The sequence below is a fragment of the Maniola jurtina genome, chromosome 6, assembly GCF_905333055.1.
Source record: "Maniola jurtina chromosome 6, ilManJurt1.1, whole genome shotgun sequence".
Taxonomy (NCBI): domain Eukaryota; kingdom Metazoa; phylum Arthropoda; class Insecta; order Lepidoptera; family Nymphalidae; genus Maniola; species Maniola jurtina.
In genome coordinates this window covers 13,647,373-13,669,871 of record NC_060034.1, presented here as the reverse complement: position 1 = coordinate 13,669,871, position 22,499 = coordinate 13,647,373, and the positions used below count along the sequence as shown (strand labels likewise).

Below are 22,499 nucleotides of genomic sequence, written 5' to 3'. Positions count from 1 at the left end.
GTAGGTAAGGTAGGTGACCTTACCTACTCATATTATTTTTTGAACTGATAATATGAATAATACTGATGAACAGTGTGTCTAATTTTATTTTCTCAGACCTTCCCTTAATACATTTCCCTTCTGCCCCCGCCTCCGCCTCCGCCTCCGATTCCGGTTCCGGTTCCGAATTCTAGACTACTTCCGTATCATCCCTGCTTTGTGCCTATTTAATTTTCAGATTAGTTTTCCTTAAGTTAGGTAACCTAACAATGGTAATAAAAAAAATTAACTCGAATGCCGCTGGCAAAGTAAGTACAGATTGGCAACACCTTTGAGCGGATTATGGCGAGCTTTCAGGCTGTTGTATCTGCCTGTTTCTGAATGCGTACCTTTAACATTATTAAACTAGATCCAAAGATACAAAGAGACCGACATCTCATAGTTTCTGTGTTACTGGTGTACCTCGTAACGAGGCGCTCGATCAGACAAAGGTGAGACGCAATTGTACAAACGAACACACCGACCGACATTCCACTCGCCAGTCGTCGAGTACTTGAACTTTACATTACATAGCCAGTACGGTCAGCAGACTGATACGATTTTGATTACATTCTATAGAAGGATTTGAACTCTAGTTCTACTAGAGTTCTTGAACTAGAGTTTATATAGAGCTCTCTCTCTGCATCTTACTCCCCATGGTCGTTACACCTTACGCTTATTCACGTAATGGTAGGAGTTTTCAAGGGATAATAAATACAGTCCACTTTCCAGATTTTTCCGCATGCGACTCTAATAAGAGAACGAGATTTCGACTCTTAGGTTCAACGTTTATTATTAGATATAAGAATTAGCCCGCTGAAGTAACAGTAGGCAGGCCGCGTCTGCCGCAGAACTGATGGCTGCTGGGGCATACGTGTTCTGGAGTGGAGACCGCGTATCAGCAAGCGCAGTGTACGGAGAAAACGAAAATCCCAAATTCGGCCACCGATCCGTTTACCGATTGGGGTTTAAGAGGAATCATCAGAAAATAAGACAAACGTTGGACGTTACGTGAACTTATTGAATTTTAGTCAACTGTAGATAAAGTTTTAATGTAATGAGTAAATATACGTTACAATTTTGAAAATCACTTTAGTGACAGCTATTAACTATACCGTTGGCTGTGCAAAGGCCAAAATAAAGCTTTGTGAGGTGTAGGTACCAACACCTGTTATATTATCTACTTATGTGGATATACCATAGAGCCATAGTACCATGGATATTCTACCATAAATCTGATATTTCTACTACAGAAAACAGAACATGTGCAATTTGTTGTTGTTAGTCGCTTTACATGCTGACGCTACTATGTAGGAATGTAAGATATTCCATGGCACGTGTTGTCAAGCTATAATTGTGAATATTTGAACACCAGCGTTTTACATTTTTATTAAACGCAACCTATGTGGCCATACAAACTTGTTTACTTACTTTATCAAATAAACATGCACCCGCAACCCTCTCACAACCCGCGCCCTACCTCACTAGTTTTTTCAGGTGGTGACATAGTCATCTTGGACCAAAACCCCCACCAAACAATAAATAAAAAAAAGAACAGTATTCCTAGTTTTGAGTTGAATTTAGTTTGCGACTATGTATGTAGTATGTAACGCCGAAAGACGTTGTTTAATGTCGAGTTCTTGGAGAGACGTATATTCTTGTCATGAGACTCCTAGCATTCGCCTCCAACACCACATCAATCTTCTTCTTCTCGACTGGTCGCAAAGTCTAACTCCGCAGCGTTTAAAAATTAGGAGAAAACAAGTGTTCGAACGAGCCGGATCTTCGTAGCTTTTGTTATGTTTCTGTTCTGCCATATTTTCTTGAGCCTTAGATAGACACAAAAGACGTTTAGGTCTATCGTCCTAGTCTAGCTAGATTCGTTCTTTACGGTCACGTACAGGTATAGCAAATTGACAATTGTCTCGGGATATATTGTGATCTATTGTTATAGTTGCATAAATCGTGTTGACCTAGGCTCTAAAAGGGTAACTAAGTCAATGAAGGATTGCAATACAATAGGTCAATATTTGCATTCGGAATACCTAAATCGTACATTCAGGTGGATAGGGAGACAATATTATGACTTAACTCTAATGTATCTATTTTTTGTTGTCCTTTCATAATAAACGAACAATTTAAAAACTATTTAAAAGTTAGTTGAATTCAAAAGCACGGAAAGCAATCAATTAATTTTTAAATTACTTTTAAACCACATTACTCGGAGGCAATGAACAAAAAAATCAAAACGTCCATTGTATGCAGGTTGATCAATTAAATATCACTTGGTTTAACGGTGAAGGAGAAAATATCGTGGGGAAACCTACATGCCTGAGAGGATGAAACGATGTGTGAAGTCTGCTAGTCCATACATACCCAGCGTGGTGGTCTAACCCCTTCTTATTTTGAGAGAGGACCAGTGCTTAGTAGTTAGCCCACGCTGGGTTGAGATGATGATAATGATGACAGTGAGTGCGGAACCCAAAACTGCTCTTATTTTGATTGACACCATATCGTTTAGCGATTGAGGTTTTAAATTGGGGCTTGTACGTTACACACGCACCTTCAATACGAATAAATCTTATTTTATGGCTTCCAGCTGATGTATCGCGTGTAATCGCCACACCACAGTATGCGGAAGTGCTACGCGCGAATATATGGGTTTTACACGTTTTACACCATCCACTAAATATTAAGGCCTTAGCAACATCTAAACGGTGCGGATCAACCAGTGCGGCGCGGTGACTTGTATTTTAACCCCCGACCCAAAAAGGGGGGGTTTTATAAGTTTGACTGTGTACGTGTGTATCTGTCTGTGGCATCGTAGCTCCTAAACGAATGAACCGATTTTAATTTAGTTTTTTTTTTGTTTGAATGGCGGCATGATCGAGAGTTCTTAGCTATAATCCAAGAAAATCGGTTCAGCCGCTTGAAAGTTATCAGTTCTTTTCTAGTTTTCTTATAGAGGTTTTTGTGTCGGGGGTTTTTTAAATTTTAAATTATTTAAAACTAACTTCAAACTAAATTAGAATCAGTATCGAAATCAATTTAACTCTCACCACCTGGGAGACGTGATAGCCTTTCTTAGCCAATGTTTACGTCTTATTAGCTTACTGTATGCCAAATTCTAGCCCGTTCCATCTAGTACTTTGAGCTGTGCGTTGAGAGATTGGTCAGTCAGTTAGTTAGTTACTCAGTCAGTCGCTCAGTCAGTCAGTTCTTCCTTTTATATATTTAGATATTTAGGTGTAGATGATTCTGATCACGATCTAATCGCCTATGTCGAATCGGTTGTTTATCGAACGGATGTGGCTCAAACCTTTGCTTTCAATACCCTATTTATGAAGCTGTAACATCATTTTAATAATAATAATAATAATAATTTATTTATTTAAGAACAAATTTTTACAAATTTTACAAAACAGGTGTATTCATAAACTTTATCAGTTTTTCCGCACACCTGTCGTCGACAATGTGTAGTGCACGTAACAATAATTTAATCTAGTATAACAATTTCTACTAGTACTTACAACTAGACTTATAAACTAACAACATTAGGCTAAATATGGGTTATCAATAAGAATTCTAAATATATGTAGGTAGATAAAAAAAAAGTTGGTAGGTAGGATGGTGCGAATAGCGTAAGACGTGGTAAAACCAGTCGACGCTCACTCACACTACTTCATGTAATATGATATCTTACTAACACTACTTCGTGTGTGATTTATAACTTTGGTACAGGATGATTTTGTTTTGTGTAAGTGCAATGTTTAGTTCAAGTAATGTAACTATCAAATATGATGCTAAATATATGATTGATATTATTATATGTTAGTAGTAAGTTAAGTTGTTAGTATTATTATAAGTATTATAAGTAAGTTTAGTTGTTAGTATTATTAGTGAATTAAGATATTACTATTATTAGTAAGTGTAGGTTGTAGTAACAAGTGGATACTTATTTATCAATTCAATATTTCGATATTACTGGCACGTTATTTACAAAATTAAATAGGTACAATAATTAGACTGTAGAATATACAGTTTAATTATTATACTTCGATATTATAATTTGTTGATAGTATTCCTTTAATTTAACTTTTATATTTTTTTGATTTATTACGTCGGTTAATGACTTAGGGAGCTGATTAATTAAGTAAGGTATGACGTAATTCAATCTTCTTTTTCCATATAAGTTGTTATATTTAGGTAATAAGAGTTTAGGGTTGTCAATTCTTCGGGCTGAATATGGGGTCTGCACTTTTCTTAAGTTTTCATTAAAATATTGCTCAAGTAATAATGTCAGTTCTGTTTTTTCATGTACTGGTATTATTTTGCAGAAAGCAAATAGTTTACGATAATCATCTTTATGAGCTAATTTGATTTTATTTGGAACTATTTGCTTTAGGATCCGTATTTGAAGTGCGAATATTTTATCAAGGTGAGTTTTGTATGTTCTTCCGTAGCTTGACAACCCATATGATATAACCGATTCAGCCAAAGAAATGTACAGTAATAAGAGAGTTTTGTATGGTATTCTAGATTTTATTAGCGAAAATTTTGCTAATATCCCTCTAAGCCTGTCACACACATGGTTAACGTGGTCTGTCCAGTTAAGTCGACTGTCGATGACAAGCCCAAGATAGGTGTGCTTGTCAACTACGTCGATTGTATCACAGGTACAAGGTGTCAGATTCTTAGCGGTATTCACATGAAGGCAATGGTGATTATGCGCTATTAGTTTAGGCTTGTACGAGCTTCTATTGTGGCTGGTGCTAATGTATATCAGTTTAGTTTTGCTGGCATTGAGCACCAGCCCTGCGTCGTGAGACCATTTTGCCAGCGAGTCGAAATCATCTTGAAGTTGCGTGAGCGCCTCTTCTATATTGTCGGCCGCGGCAACTAAACAAGTGTCATCTGCAAATTGGTAGATCTCACACTTCTTTATGGTGTTGGACAGACTATTTACGTAAGTAAGGTAGTGCAAAGGTCCTAGTACGGATCCCTGTGCCGTTCCTTCCGTTACCTGAACTGGAAGACTATCATCGTCACCAACTCTAACCCTGTAAGATCTTTCTTGCAGGTAGTTTTCACACCATGTGAGTAGCTTACCTCTAATTCCGCTGTCCTCTAAGGTTTGCAACAGTTTATTATGTCTTAGTGTGTCAAAAGCCTTGCTGTAGTCAATGAATACGGCCAAAATATGCTTTTTACTGTCGATATGTTTGTATACACTATCTGTGAATGCTGAAAGCAATTGAGTAGTGTTCTTACGTGGTTGGAATCCATATTGATTGTTTGTTAGTATGTCATTGCTATCATAAAAATTGTGTATTTGATTACTAATGTATTTTTCGACGATTTTGTCAACCGTAGGTAATATCGTTATCGGTCTATAATTATCACAATCGAGCCTACTGCCTTTTTTATGTATTGGTCTTACAATGCCAGTTTTTAGTTCAGTAGGATACTTACCTGTAATTACGCTTGCATTTATCAGGTTCGATAGGGTTGCTTTAATTTTTCCACATAGCATTTTTATGTCAATAGCTCTTATTCGATCTACTCCTGGTGCTTTATTACTGTTTAGAGATTTGATTTTTTTTTCTACTGATTTGGGATCTGCAGGCTTAAAGCGCATGGTGACATTTGCTGAAGAGCTATATGTTGAATTGTCGAGCAATGGTTCGGAGCATTTAGGAATTATCCGTTTGACACTATTGTTAAACGTATCCGCAAAATTGTTTGCAATATCTTTGCAATGACCACCAAAAGTACTTTGCAGTATTTCGTCTATTGAAGACTTCATTTTGCCAGTTAGCCTATTCAATATATTCCATAGATTTTTAGGGTTATTTTTGTTTGCGATAATGTCCGACTTTGTGGTTTTATTTTTAGTTTTTTGAATTAACATATTGGCGTAGTTTCGGGCTTTATTGTATTTTTGTTTTGCGATTAGATCATTCGTGTTTTTTATCCATTTTAAGAACAAATCATCCCTATACTCACATGCTTGTATAATTTTTTTATTGATCCATATGTTTTGACTTCGTACGTTGTTAGGTTTTATTTTTATTTTATATTCAGATTTTTTGTAGCATTCCGTAAGTCTAGTCTTTAGGTAATTATATATAGATATTGGACACGTCATGTTATTTGTAGGCCCCCAATCTATCTGTTCTAATGATGAGAATAACTTTTGGTTGTTAAGACAAGTTCTGTATTTCGGAACATCCTGTGTTCGAGCGCCGAGGCAAGCGAGTATCACCGCCCGGTGGTCAGCCAGTGTCGTACCGATCGCCGCCGTATACAGGTCTTGTGTGCGGGATCGAGCATAAATGTGATCTATACACGATTTGCTTATTTTGCCATTACATAATTCAATCCTAGTATGTGCAGTGATCCCGCACATAAGGCCTAGGCTGTGCAGCATGTTACTGTATTTATGTTTTATAGGGTTGTCTAGTCTCAGATTTATGTTAATATCTCCTAGAAAGTAAAAATCTGTGGTTTTTGCGAATTTATCAATAGTGGTAAAGAGTTCGTCGATAAATAGGTTTTTACTTGTATTAGGAGGACGGTAAATAGCACAAATGTTCGCAGTGTAGTTAGAAGGGGTGGTTATTGTAAATAATATATTTTCGAAGTAGGTTGTTCTAATATTTTTTATGCTACATTTGTTTTTATTACGTACATAAACGATAATGCCACCGCCCCTTCTTGACTTTCTTAGAGCTGTGAACATTTGATAGCCATTTATATGATAAAGGCAACTTATTTTATCAGATATATTAGCTTCGGTGAGGATAACTACGTCAATACATTTATTCGAAGTAAGTATACACTGTTCTAGCGTGGCGAAGTTTTTTATAAGAGATCTAATGTTGAAATGTACACACAATAAGTTTATATTAATATTAGAGATATTATTTAAAAAGTCATTAATATTTATACAGTCCGATAATTCGTAAATTTCGTCTAGTGAACTGTCCATATTAAAACGCAGGTATATAACGCAGGTATCAAATAATGCCTTACGTTTTGTTCTTTAGTAGGGCGTTTACATCCGCCATGGTTCGTAAAATATAGGTTTTTGAACCGTCGTCTTTGCGTGCCTTTACGAATCCTTTTTTAAACCATACGTACTTGAATTTCTGGTTAATCTTTAGTTCTTGCTTAGCCTTCCACAGTAAGGTCTTGTTGGTTTTCGTCATTGCTTCACTGATGTAAACTATATCCTTATTATTTTTCTCGGAGGGGCAAAGGTCCACTACCATAGTTTTGATGCTTTTAGCAGCCGTAATCCATTGTTCTTGAGTACTTTCGTCTTGTAATTCCACTCTAATGTTCGGCGGTTGTTCTTTCTTCCCTTGGAGTCTTCGTGAGCTTTTTATACCTCCAATGGGTAGTTGGAGTTTCAGGGCCACCTTTTCCAATATTTTACTGTCCGCTTCTGTGCTCTGGTATGGTACATTTGCAATTTCCACTGAATTTATAAGCTTTTCTTGCTCGATTTCTTGTAATCGTTGCTCGAGGGCTCCGATACGAGTTTCTAGGTTATTATTTTTATTCGTTAGCTCCACATTCTTCCTTTCGAGTGCTTTAATAGTTTGTTTGAATGCGTCCATACACTCCACGACTTCGTCTAGCTTTCCACTATGAAACTGCAATGCCTCATTAAGTTCACGCATCTCACTTTTAATCGCCTTTTCAATTTCCTTGGAAATGTTGCTCAACAGCTTCTTTGCGTCGATTTGAACAGGTGTGTTGTCGTCTTCGTCGTCTTCTTCCGGAATAATGATTGATGAATTGCGTCTTGGTGATTCCCGCTGGCATTCAAGGCAAGTCCACTCTAAGCTGGTGGCCGCTTTGAGGGCGGCGATTTGCTTACCAGTCAGACCACTGCATCTGGTGTTAAGATGCACAACTCTGTCACACTTACTGCATTCTAATCCCGGTAGTGATTTTGTAACCGTTCTTTTACACACATCACACTTAGACTGCATTGTAGTTAGGTACTAAGTAGGTACTATGAGAAATATGTATGTGATCGCTTAACGAGCGTGCGTGCGTTACGTGCGACCGTTAGTCGACGACTGACATTTGCATACTACTTACGTCTTATTGCGAATCTTTGACGGTTTATTGGTGCGAAAGATTTATTTGAGTGTGTGTATATGTAGCTATGTACCATACTAATAAAAAATTGCGTTTTGCTTCGTGTTTGATGAAAATGATGTACCTACTTCCTCAGTGTAGACTGAAGAGTGAATGGAGTGATTATACCTTAAGTGCGTACATCAATTAGATGTAAAGCTGGCAATAACTTTTCCGGTCATCAAGCATAACAATGACCCAAGCGATAATCAGCCCACAACCTTACGTAATAATTAAATCAAATCAAATCAAATCGTTGAAAAACAAAATTACACCTACGAGAGAGTGTAGACCAACAACATTTTGTTGTAATACTTTTTATCTTCTTCATTTCTAATCATTGTATTCCCAGATCTATTGTCACCTACTTGTTTACTTTTATTTGAAAAGAATTTGGTCTGAAATATGTTAGAGAGAATGTCATTAATGTGAAATAGGTACTTGTTTCAGGTGCTACAATCATAACTAGCTGATCCTTATTCCCAGTTAGGTTTACGTTATAGAGAAAACTAATATGGCATCTTAAAGTTTATACTTTATAGATACCCAATTCATTCAGCTATATTTTATTGATGCATAAAATGGACGGATAAATCAGTTTTCAAACTCCGACGCGGGGTTTATAAGTTATAATCATCTATAGTCTGAGGTTATAACGATTTCAACGTGTGTATCTGTGTCTGTGGCATCCTACCGCTCAAATGGATGCAGTGATTCAAATGCGGCTTCTGTTATTCGAAAACCAATTTACACAAGATAGTTCTTAGCTACTCGTATGTTTGATGAAAATCTGTTCAACTTGGCTTTATTATCAGCTGTTTTCTCCTATACCGGCTGAGAAAACAGCCGAGATCTCAGTCATCCAGTCGATATTTATTAATTGCACTTGTTGGAGTCAACCCCGACTACATTGCAATAATATGACAACCTTGACCCGTCGGGCGTTATCTCAATTTTTAATTTACCCTTGTATCAAAGAGGGATCAAAACTATACCTAGGTACTAACCTTTGCTTTGAGAAAAGTTCGATATAAATACTATATCCTAAATTATTTAGACCCGCATCGCTGCGACATTAACGTCTATTGTCTGTGCTTGTTTACAGGCACTCAATAATATAGAGATTCATATATGCGCCAACTTAACAATGCATTGAAGCGCGATAGCTTAAGGAAGAGTCAACAATGGCCCGGCGGAGGGTTCCCGTGGGATCTACTCGAACGGGGAAACGGAATTAACGAACAATAAAGCTATTGAACTGGTGCGCTTCCAGGAAATGTTGCACTTGCAGGAAGAATATGTATGATGATAGTATAGGTGTTACGTGTGTACTCATATGCGCGTAAAGACTCAGCCTACCTAAATAAAATCAAACACAACTTCGACAAAACAGCATTATTCTGTCCGTTCAAAAGCGTCAACATTGAGTGTTTTTATTTATTATTATTTGATAACAACTTAGCCCTTGTTGCGATCCTACCCGGTGGTACCTAAGTGATGAAGGGCAATAGTAGTCTTCTGTATCGGGCTAACCTGGTAGGGATATGGTAGTGCGTTTTGAGTTTTTGGCGTTGAATACTTAATAGTAGGTACCTACCTTACTGGTAACTGATAAGCCTGTTCCACTATCAATTTCCACTAGAAGTATAGAAATTGAAAATCACTTAATTATCGTAGTCAGGAATCGAATCCAGAACCTCCGGTTTATAAGCACACAGCGCTAACCACTGACCCAGGATGGTCATTTTGTCTTTCGTAGAAGTAAGTAAAAAAGTAAATTTTAATAGTATATAATTTGGATATGATAAAATGACAACGAATTTGAATGTAATTTGGAAGTTGGAATGCAGACAAAACATGTCCTGGATTAATTTTTATTTGGGAAACAAAGGGTCACAATTTTGACAAAATGACCATCCACGTGGACGAAGTTTTATAACAGCTCTATCCATACTAATAATATTATAAATGCGAAAGTGTGTCTTAAAGGCCCATCCGTTTAACTAATTTATGTGAAAGGTACAGAAGTACGTATCATCCTGGAAATTGACATAAGCAACTTTTTATCCCGGAAAATCAAAGAGTTCCCTCGGGATTTTTAAAAACCTCAATCCACGCAGACGAAATCGCGGGCATCATCTAGTAATGTATAAATAGTTTTCGCTATGTACCGGGAGCTCATGATTGCTGAGGAGGAGTGATGATGGATAATTGTAACACGGTTAGCGCGAAATGTACGAGATTGTTGAGAGGACAGTGGAGTGTGGACAGCGTCCAGTTAAAGCACAAACTGTATGGACTTCGTTTTCTTTTCATTTTTAAACGCGTCCTATCTTAGACCACATCACCACTTTCCATCAGGTGTGATTGTGGTCAAGCGACCTATAACTATTACTATTATTATTATTACCTACCAGCGACCGCCCCAGGTTTCGCTCAGCAAAATATAAATCTTCTTTATTCCCTATCACGTGAGGATTAATAAATTGACACGAGTGTGTAAGACCTAGGTCATAATTTATCAAGACGAGGATCTTTACAAAGCACCTGTTTTTTTCAGCAAAACTACAGCTGATGTAGTTGTAACTCAGAACTATCAATTTTTGGATACGCCATTTTTTTGTACGTTTTTTAGATTTTTTTTAAACAATAAATAACGATCAACCGAAAATGCTTGTCCTACTGGTACTATGATAGGTATGTGAACGACGAAGTATCAAGTAGCTAGGCTACTCATTTGAAATGCATAATAACACAGCAGCCGTATTGTCTGCAGTCCAAAGTGTTCGTTCTCTCACTTGTAATTAAGGGAGGCACGCGCCGTAAGCCACGAGGTTAAGTGTCTACCGAGTGTCATATACTTACAGGAATCTCTTCAAGACATACACGCCGCTATTGTCCTTAGGCCATTAAGTATAGGGTCTAAAGTCCTGTGAAATATCACATAGGTCCATTGTACTAACCGTTATGTCAGCTATAAGTCCTCTGAAGAATGCGGTTCTGAGTTTATTATTCAACAAAGAAAACAGCGTGGTACTGGACTAATTAATCATTTTGTGAGTGCTTCCAAATCTAATCTTGTTCTTACTCTTTGGCAATTTCAGATCATCATTTTTATGATGACTTTTCAACCTCTACACTATTTCGCCTGCATTAATGTTTCTACTGACATACATCGGTTTTTCCAAGGTGCTGGAATGCGCAGTGTTGGCAGACCACTCCCCCACTAGGTGGAAATTCCTGAAAGGCCGGCAACGGTACCTCCAGCGGTACCTCTGATGCTGCAAATGTTCATGAGCGGCGGTAATCACTTAACATCAAGTGACCCGAGTGCTCTTTGCTCGCTATTTTATTACGAGAAAAAAGGTGGACATACTACGACATCAAAAAGTTGCAGGCACCCGCTGGATACAGGCGGCGCAGGACCGTGGTGTGTGGGAGTCCAACAAGAGACCTAGGTCCAGCCGTGGACGTCTTTCAGTAGACAATGATGACGATGATGATAACCCCATCCCACACAATTAAGGTAATCATGGCACCGCGGTACATGTTTACGCACCAATTAAGTGCGTCCCAATAACCGCATGAGCGGGCAAGTCGACTCGACCACATCCGCACTGGCCGATGGACCGGATTTCCATGCAAATCGATCTCGAAGTAAACCGAATTGACTCGCAGTTGCTGACTATTGACGGCCTGCTGCTTTCATTTGACGACTACATGTTGTAAAGTTTATGTCAGGGATTGAAGCTGTAGAATAATAAAACTACCTACTCACTAATTGTTGAATCCCGTGGGAACTTTGATTTTCTGGCATAAAACATAGCCTATGTCTAACAGTTAGCCTGCAATTATCTTGGTGCCAGATTAATATATAAAAAAATTGGTTAAGCGGATTGGCTGTCGAAAGCTAGCAGCAGGCAGATAGACAGATACGCGTTTATTATTAGCATGAATTAAGATTTCGTGAGCCTTTTTTTCTAAAGAAATGCCTATGTTATCGAAAATGTTTTAATAAAACATATCGCGAACTTAGGTACTAAGATACTAATTTTCAGCTTTCTAGGACCATGGTTTTAGGCTGGGAATTAATGAGTAAGTATGTAAAACCTTTCATTTTATAATTTGAATTTTAGCCATGGCCAAAGCTTAGTCCGATTCTATCTCAGGTAGCAATCATCACCAGGTAAGATCGCAATGCAAGGGAGTTTGTCATCGAATAATAAAACAAAGTTCTTCTTTTTAAAGTTATTATTTCTGAAATAATAAATTTCACAAGGTACCCCTCGAAGACAAGATGAACGCCTTGTATCGCCACGGGGCAAATCCCGGGCAAAAAATAGCACGGCATTATCATAGATAGACCATAAGTATACCACTTAAGGTCGCGTTGTAATTTAATAAGATGGATCGCAAAGCAATTTGTGTCAACCCATCGTAAAATAAAAGGCAATTACGAAAAAAATATAGACGGACAACGCATACTTACCTGGGCTGGACTAAATTGTTAAACTGAAACAATTCTTGTAGTTATTGAAATAGGAGTTACAGTTTATGGTAGAAAAAGTGCTGTTGCACACAAGCCTATAGCAATAGACAGGTCTGACGGTATGTTGGAAAAAAACCCACAGCAATCAATGAATAACTAAGCTAATATTTTAAAAAAAGTATAGAAGATTTGAACACAAATAAATAGACCACCCACTGCTGATATTCAAAGTTAAATAAAAAGTAAAAATCATGTACGAAATATTTAAGATACTTGTAACTTTGTAATTTTTGTAATGCGTGCGTTTTTTCAATTGTTTTTGTATATTAATAATAAATTTAAAAAAAACTGTTTTTGTGAAACTACAAAAAGGAAGAGAAGAAGTTGAAATACGAATTGCATACTGCAACTACGAACTTTGGCCTATTTATTAAGTTACCTACCTTGACATATTACTTGACATGATTTCGAAATAATTACGATAAAGAATAAAGCGAGCAATGGTACAGATAGTAAATAGTTTCACTCTATAGAGTGGTTCATTAGTAGTTAAAACAATAAATAATATCTGAAAACGTCAATTCTATACATATAAGATGAAAATAATGTATCACTGGTAGTTAAGCATTCTTTTTGTTATACGTACTTTATGTAATTTTAGGACCTTTAAGAATCTTTATGGGGCCGCTCTTAGAATTTAAGTATCGTCTTTGTGCCATATATCAACGCTTAAGAGACACGAGTCTACAATTCGCATGTCGTCGTATAAAATAACGATTAGCAATGAACTTATTTATATAATTTCGATCGTAGCTCCATAATGTTATGGTCTACGATAGCGTGGGATGTCCGCGAGCTATTTTTATTGCATAGCAAGGTAAAATAATTTTATTAGTCTCGGTTATTATGCCGTGTTGCTATTTTAGGATCTGATGCGACCACAACAATAAAGGCATAATGATACCAGCCTTCCACGGGTCCATTTTCTCGGGATTAAGTCTCTACACTATACACACTGGACTAATTTTAAAATTAAAGTTACGTCCCAACTCCCAACTTCCAATCTAGTTGGGAAAGCAAGTACCTAACTGCATTCAGTTAGGTACTTACTTTCCCAAACTAAACTAGTACTAGTAGTAGTAGTAGCACTAGTTTAGTTTTGTAGTTATTTTAGTTTAATTTAGAGATTGTGTACAATTAAATTAGTCACAATCTATATTTAACAAATTTCTAATATGTACATTATAGATATTGGGTAACTAGGTTGATGTTGCGAAGTTGGTCCTCAAAACAAATAATTTATTCAAATCGAGTAAGTACCATTGTATACTTTTTGATTGTCGATTGTGGAATTTGTAAGATAATGACAATTAATTATGTAAGCTTAAAACGAAAGCTACGGGAGATCCAAACGCACCTGTTACTACGAATCACCCTTGAATGTCCGAGAACTAGATTAGTACTAAAGTACCTAGTAAACTAGACTGAGATTAAACAAGAAACAAAATGGCGCAAAATAGGCATTTTTCGCAGCTTTAGGTGTCTGTGGCAAAGATTGGGCGACGTCAGATGGAGATTTGAGTAGGAGTTGGTCCCGTCTGTAGAGGCAAGTATTACGCTATTTTTAGCCGTAAAATTATGTAAAAAATTTTAAACGCACCCGATTCCCACTGCGAATAAATACTTGCTACATACAAAGCCTTATATGGAGAGCCTATTTGTCTATAAATTATTTATTATTCTTCAATTGGTTTCGTTCCGAGAAATGCGTTTTATTTATTTTTTGTTACCTTAGCATACTTTAGAGGGAATAACGATTTCACCGAGTAAGCTTTTGTGTGCGACAAAGCTTTTTAATGTGCATACTTTTATTTACGTAGTTTGACTTTCAAACAGTATTTAAGTAGAAATGAAATTTCACGAAGAATATTTTGCAGAGTACCGCGTTTTTATGTAATAGATATCTTGAGGATGCTCCGTTTAGATTGTCTTTTAAACATTTTCATATTTTCCCTTTGAATCTAAATGCTTGCTACACATTGCAATAAAAACGTCTTTTTTCTGTCACTACCTACTTCAAATAAATTATACCAGTGTGTTTGAGTAAGCTAAGTGCGAGTCGGACTTCGCTCTTTTAGGGTTCCGTACATAGGAATTATGTTTGGTCACAGCTTACAAATTACTTTATAAATTAACACTGGACACAATTGCCCTGTGTTTGTTGTGTATGGCAGCCCCCTAGATTAATAGAATATTGAATAGAAATTGGATTTCTACTCAATATTCGGTTTTGGGTCTACGTTTTACACCAAATACTAAAGTTTCAAGTTTGTAAATCATTGCGTCTACGAGCTAAAGTCCCGTGACACGCGGACAGACAGACAGACAGCAGGGTGACATTAATAGACCTCGTTTTACCCTTAGTGGCTGCCTTAGTAGTAACTTGTATGGAAGATTGCCACCCCCTGCTCCCTGTAAAACACGAAAAATTAATCAAGCTATAACAGTTAAATTAAAGTATAAAACAACGAGACTATGTAAATGATGATATTATCTCAATCAGTAGTCGTATATCTATATCGTAATCAGTGTCCGATACTGATGCTTATCATTTTTATTTGAGTTTTTAAACGTTGACGTGAGTTCACATGAGTCTGCGAAAGCGCGACCACTAAAAAAATCTCACCTTTTGCCGCCCCCTAAATTTTGCTGCCCTAGGCCCGGGCCTACTCGGCCTATAAGGAAATCCACCCCTGTGGATACATACCGAACTCTAAAAATGTCAAATATGTAGGAAAGCAGAGGTTAAACCCCACTAACAAGTACGTTATACAAGTGTAAATTAAAAATTTATAGCACCCCGACAAGTGAAGGTTACAGTTACTAGAAAAGATCTGATAACTTTCAAACGGCTGAACCGATTTTCTTGGATTATAGCTAAGAATCTCGATCAAACCACCTTTTAAACAAAAAAACTAAATTAAAATCGGTTCAATAGTTTAGGAGCTACGATGCCACAGACAGGTACACAGATACATAGATACACACGTCTTACTTGTAACACCCCTCTTTTTTGGGTCGGGTGTTAAAAAGAATGGTAGATTGTTCTTTAGCCCTTAAGTTGCTTGTTACCAAAAGGGGTTCGATCACACACATCCCATATATCTAATTAGAAGCCGTACTCGGCTTGGAAACCTAATTCGTTCCTCGTAACTTAATTACACACGTAACGAGAACAAGTATTTCCCATTAGTATAAGGGCCAGCGCAGACCGAACGCGGCGAGTGGAGTCGAGGCGCGGCGAGTAGAGTAGGGTAAGTCTACGGCGCGCGGTGGGAACGGGTGCATCCTGCGTGGCGGCCAGCAGGTACAATGCCATAATCTCCATGCCGCTCGGCACCCACTCTCGATCAGGACGCGTCCGCGCGTCGTCCTTCTAATTTCTTGTGAATATTAAGAGTTTGCTCTACACGCTGGCCAGCCCCGGCGCAGACGCACCCGCTCCCACATGGGCAAAAGAATCACAGCGCGATATGTACCGGCGAATAACACATGGCGCAGCTTCCCGAGTGTCAATTAACTTATGGTGATAACTGATAATATCATGAGCTAGAGGCTTATTTTATGCCTCAGCCTCTTTTATGCCTTTCTTTTTATAATGGTGTACGATAAAGCATATCTCATTCATTCATTCATTCAGCTGCGCTTCACCGCTACTCCACTCCGTCGGTGTGCCTTACGCCTAAGTACCTACCCTACTATCAATGGCATCGACGAGATTCTGGAATTGAAACTGATTACCTACTGATTATATAGACGAGTAAAATGTTCATGATTTTTTTATAGAATGTGTATTTCTGTTGGCCATATTTTTTATTGCATAAAATCAGTCTCTCTTTTTAGCGTTCCGTACCCGCAGCGTGCCAATGCAACGTGACTCTATTACGATATCGCTGTCCGTCCGTCCATCTGTCTGTTAATGGACTGTATCTTGTGAACCCTAATAGAAAGAGTTGAATTTTTTATAGAATGTGTATTTCTGTTGCCGCTTAAAAAAATAAGAATTTCAAAATAACCGCCACGAAAAGTATAAGTTTGAGATCAAGATTTTGAATAACGTAAATCCACGCGGACGAAGTCGCGGGCATCAGCTTGTTAGTCAATAAATCCAAATCTATAACTTATTTAGCTGCTATCTGTAATCAAAAGCGTGTAATTCAATTCAACATTGAGGTTGATCCATAAATTGAATCAAAGCACTACCATAGATAAATGCAGCTGTCAGTAGACAGCTTACACGCCGTTGTCAGAGCCGGACAGGCCCGGACAAGCCCCGGACGCAAAATTACACGGCCGTAGTAAGTGGAGTGATTGAAATTACCACTGTTTAACTTGTTTGCGTGCGTGTATTATCAAGCTATTTGATAATCCATACTAATATTTTAAATGCGAAAGTATGTTTGTTTGTCTGTTAGCTTTTCACGATCCATCCATTGAACTGATTTTAATGAAATTCTGTACTTACAGATAGCTTGCATTCTTAACATGGATATATCTAAGCTACTTTGTATGTTAAAGTGCATTGAGCTGAGTTTAGGTATAAACTATATAGCTATATATATATAACTATATAACTATAAACTAAATATATAGTTACCAAAAAGACTCGTTACCACTCCTCTCCGTCTGTCTGCGCCGGCCGTAAGATAAAGATATTCTTATTTGTAAAATAAAAGTTTTTTTCTAATAGCCATTTTTCCTTTCAGATTTTGAACATCGGCCATTCACACCAATGAATGTTTAAAGGTAAAAAGTTTTTAATAAATCAAACTCGATATTCGTTATCAGCAATTAGTTACGATTTGTCTTTTTTCATTTAATTTTTGCTTTCGTATACTATTTAATTGAAAGCTTTCGAAAAGTTGTATCGTTTATTTTGGAATTATTATCGTTTATTATGGAAACTTAACACAAAAATTTTCGTTACCAAGACAAAATCTTTGAACATTGGTACCTACTTCTATTCCCAATCTCTAATGATGCGTAAAATACCTGAGTGTGAGTAAATTACCTACCCAGTTGTCAATTTCATTTGAGGTAAAATAAAACTTAAAAGTTTCCATGTTACTTGTTTCATTTTGTGCTAATTTACTTGTTTCATGTAACTATAACATAAAATAACTCTTTGCTTATATCAAAATTGAACAGTGAGGTAAAAGAAACGTTAGTTCAATACTCAGAAACCTCTCGGTTAGCCTTTTAAGGGCGCCATTAGGCGAGTAATATAGGTAGCGCACGAAACTAGAAGCTTCAGGCCTAATGCACACTGTGTGCTTTTATTCTCTGATTATTTAGAGGTTTTTTAGGGTTCCGTACCTTAAAAGGAAAAACGGAGCCCTTGTAGGATCACTTTGTTGTTTATCTGTCTGTCTGTCGGTCTGTCTGTCTGTCAAGAAAACCTATAGGGTACTTCCCGTTGACCTAGAATCATGAAATATGGTAGATAGGTAGTTTTTATAGCATTAGTAAAGGAATAAATCCGAAAACCGTGAATTTGTGGTTTGTGGACATCACAGAATTTTTTTTTAAATTTGTTTCAATTTTCAAAGTTAGATAACAATACCAAGTGGGGTATCATATGAAAGGGCTTTACTCGTATATTCTTAAATAGATTTTTACGCACAATAGTTTCTGATTTATCGTGCAAAATGTCGGAAATAATACCCGAGTACGGAACCCTCGGTGCGCGAGTCTGACTCGCACTTGGTCGGTTTTTTAATAGATGTTACCCGCGACTTGTCCGCGTCCGATTTAGGGTTTTGAAAATCCCGTGGGAACTCTTTGATTTTCCAGGATAAAAAGTACCTTTTAGCCTAGTTTGGGATGCAAGCTATCCCTGTACCAAATAAATGATACCCGCGCATTCGTCCACGCGGACGAATTAGCGTCCAGTTTTTATTCATCCCTAATGCGTGTTTAAAGATGTTTTCACAAAAGGACTATCAATAAAAATTATAAAGTCAAAACTAACCGTCCACAGCTTCTTAACAAACGTCAATCTTAGCCGTGTGTCCTCCGCTTAACAAGTAACAGCCACGTTTCTACCACTTTATAGGTATGCAGATCCTTATCCTATACAGTAGGTTCTGTGCGGGCCCTTACAAGGTCCGGCATGTCTCTCTCAAGGCGGATTATTCCTTAAAACATATTTACAATAAGTAATTTTGATTATTTTGACAAGTTAAGGTGTGATAGCCCCATGGTTGAGACACACCGGCCTCCTATTCAGGGGGTCCGAACACGCATCTCTAAATTTTGGAGATGTGTGCCATTAAATAGCAATTTTACGGTGAAATTAAACATCGTTAGAAAACCTGCATGTCTGAGTTCTTCAAAGAGTTGATCATCGTAGTGGCCTATATCTTAAACCCTTTTCATTCTAGCAGTAGACATGTGCTCAGTAATGGGCCGGCGACAGATTGATGATGATATTTTTAACCGACTTCCAAAAAGGAGGTGGTTCGTAATTCGGCCCGTTTTTTTGTGACAACGAAAAAGACTAAACAGCTTTCCATGTGGGATCACTTCGGACCAACGTTACTACACCCCTTCTAACCCAGATGATATGGCGCACAATAGTGTGTATCTATGTCCTTACTCTTATAATCCGATTGGACGAAATGCGACACAATTGGAAAGAGATCCCTTCCTGTCCTTATAATTATAATGGCCGCCAAGGATTGTTGCAAGTTCTGGGGAATTAATAAAAGTAACAAATAAATTACTATCTAATTAACCCCCGACCCAAGAAGAGGGGTGTTATAAGATTGACGTGTGTATCTATGTATCTGTCTGTGGTATCGTAACTCCTAAACTAATGAGCCGATTAATTTAGTTTTATTTTTGTTTGAAAGGTGGTTTGATCGAGAGTGTTCTTAGCTATAATCCAAGAAAATCGGTTCAGCCGTTTGAAAGTTATCAGCTCTTTTCTAGTTACTGTAACCTTCACTTGTCGGGGGTGTTATTTTTTAATTTACACTTGTTTCGACTTGGTGATGCTCACGGGCGGCTTAAATAACAAGTAATAGATGCTGTCTTTCTGTTACAGTGTAAACGGTTCATGCCTTCTGTGAGACCATCTTTTAACCTATTAAACTCAAAACAAATTGTTTATTCACTCAAGTTACAACTCGAACATTGAATAACATAATAAGGAAGATGTTCCTCTAATTTGCTCGCGCCCGTGCGTTCACGCCTAGTTACGCAAGAGATCATCTCGCTGGTAATGAGAAACAACCGCGAACATGAAAACGCGCGGAAATGAACACACTGTTAGTATGTCTTCCGCGTGTTGGGTTGGAGAGGCTATACATTTAGAATTTAAGTGATTTTGCGAAGTGGTAATAATAAAATGAATACCTGGCTGAGTTTGTTGTGGGTTCTTCTCAGACCTGGGCGCGTTGAAACCCTCTTAGCTTTAGTTTTAAGTTTACGTAATTAATTATCACCACTCATCATCACTTATCATCTTACAAATCTAACAATTCTGACCATCAAAAGGAGTACAATTGTACAATAATTGTACTCCTTTTGGTGGTCTTTTTACTCAAACTCAAACCATTTCATTCAAATTCAAAGTAGGTACCTACTTTGCATAAATGATTTGAGTTTGAGTTTGAATCACTTAAATAAAATTTCAAGAACTTTAAATTTTTAGTATTATTCCGGTACACAAGCTCCCTTTTAGTTTTAAAATATAAAGTAATAAAACATACAACTTTCTCTCAAAAATTAATTTTATTAATTCAATTTTGATTATTATTTTCACTCTACGAGTATATTTCATTCTTCTTCTTTGTCGTTACGCTCTTGACATAGCGGTCGTAGCCGTCACTGCAGTGCTGATGCTTCTTCTTTCCTCTCTGATAGCTGCCTTCCTCGAGCACCCACTTATCGGGTCTGTCCATTCGTATATATCTGTCAGTAAAATTCATTACATTTCAGTAATTTATACTCAACGGTTTAAATTCAATTAACACCATTTAGAACTAATATTAATTAACAGTACCTTAACTAAGTATAACGGCAATTAATGTCATGTCTTGTTGGAGCAGTAAACTCGGATCGAGTAACAATTCCGTAAACACTGGTTTGCTGACCGAGCGTGTAATGTGCATACAACGGTTATTAATTCAGGCAAAAAGTAGGTGTGGACCGTGTACCAGTACATTGCGCAACCGGTTATCAGGCCGTTAGTGACGAAATGAGCTTTGTAATTCACCGATAACATCTCGGCGACGACTGGCTGTGACGGTTTCACCTCATAATTTCTGAAACTGAATGGAATGGCCGCCCACTGTATGGAGATCGCTGTGAATCTTAAATAACACTTGAAAATTTACAGGTTGTCCCCGTCATAAGGGAAGATCCTAAATGGAAACTTGGGGGCCTACTTGGTGAAAAAAAATATCTCGCAACAACCACCCAACAAAACTGATTAGGTCGGCCTGCTCTATAATAAATGATAGTAAACGAATCGCAGTGAGCCCCTAACTCTGACTGTAGCTACGTTATTCTGCTAATGTTGTATGGAGATTTTAAACACAACTTTTTAAATTAGTTTTTTGTTAGTTTAGTTTTTTAATTGTTTTCGATGTGCGTAGTGTTATCGGAAACACTACGCACATCGAAAACAAAAGTTCCAAAATCTTGATTTTTCAATGGCCATTAAAGAGGTGCGTTTAGCTATCGAGTTAAAATATCGACTAGATAATTTTGCCTTGGAGAGCTTAAATTGGACGTAAGCACAAGACCAAATCAGCTTCCTTTTAATTTTTAGGTAGTTACCTAGGTTTTCCGTAACATACAACCGTAAGTGTAAGAAACATACTCTACTAAATATTGACGCGCTGTTATTTAAAGTCCCAGAAAATAAAAGATTTTTTTTACACGGGATTTTTACAAACCTAACTCCATAGAGACGAAGTCGCGGGCATCAGCTAGTCCGTATTTTTTTTAATTTAATTTTTTGTTAGATATTGTTAAATATTATCTAACGAGCGAGGCATTGAAAGTTCTTTACTCAAAATCAAACATGACACTAATGAACCTAGACTACCAATAATTAATAGAGACGGAGCCGTTCTATAACTAATTCTTAACTTAGTTTCTAACGTAAAACGTCTAGGTCTAGACCGGAAACACAAGTTTACCTGCCGTCGCGGGCTGCGCTGAGACAAATAGCCCGAAGTCGTCGACAGCGCAATGATATACGGCTACGAGCAATCCAGTGCACACTTCTAGGTCCATGACTTGCCTTTTTATTTGCAGTAATAGTTGATACACTTTCAGCGGAAATCATTTGAATGAATGAAATATGCTGTATTGTATACCATTATACCAAGTGTAAATTAAAAATTTATAACACCCCCGACAAGTGAAGGTTACAGTAACTAAAAAAGAGCTGATAACTTTCAAACGGCTGAACCGATTGTCTTCGATTATAGCTAAGAACACTCTCGATCAAGCCACCTTTCATTTCATTAGTTTAGGAGTTACGATGCCACAAACAGAAACACAGAAACACAGATACACACGTCAAAATAACACCCCTCTTTTCGGGTTGGGAGTTAAAAAGAAAGACAAAAGTAAAAAAGTGATAAACAAAAATAAAAGTAGGTACAATTGGCAGCCTTATCGCTTTCAAGCGAACTCTACCAGGCCACCAGGTTGAGGAGGATATAACTAGCGAGAAGGGGTTTAGTGTTGCGAGAAGCTTCCCTAGGTCAAGGAATAGTCTAGAAGTAAGTGAATATTAGAGTTTTAATACGTTTAGTAA

General features: G+C 37.4%; 2 protein-coding genes across 2 annotated transcripts in view; one reads left to right on the top strand and one right to left on the bottom strand.

Annotated features, from left to right (window-relative positions):
• LOC123866040 (SH3 and multiple ankyrin repeat domains protein 3) overlaps window positions 1-22,499 on the top strand; it is a 221,282-nt gene that overhangs the window by 15,406 nt on the left and 183,377 nt on the right. Inside the window, exon 2 of the mRNA XM_045907364.1 lies at window positions 17,428-17,467. The gene's annotated coding sequence lies outside the window, so the exon portion shown is untranslated. The remainder of the gene's footprint in view (window positions 1-17,427; window positions 17,468-22,499) is intronic.
• LOC123866047 lies at window positions 7,050-8,107 on the bottom strand. The gene has a single exon (XM_045907381.1). It carries the CDS (start codon window positions 8,019-8,021, stop codon window positions 7,050-7,052), a length of 972 nt encoding a protein of 323 aa, XP_045763337.1. The 5' UTR covers window positions 8,022-8,107.

Coding starts and splice junctions, on each gene's coding strand:
- LOC123866047 (XM_045907381.1), bottom strand. CDS start 8,021: ATGCAGTCTAAGTGTGATGTGTGTAAAAGAACGGTTACAAAATCACTA.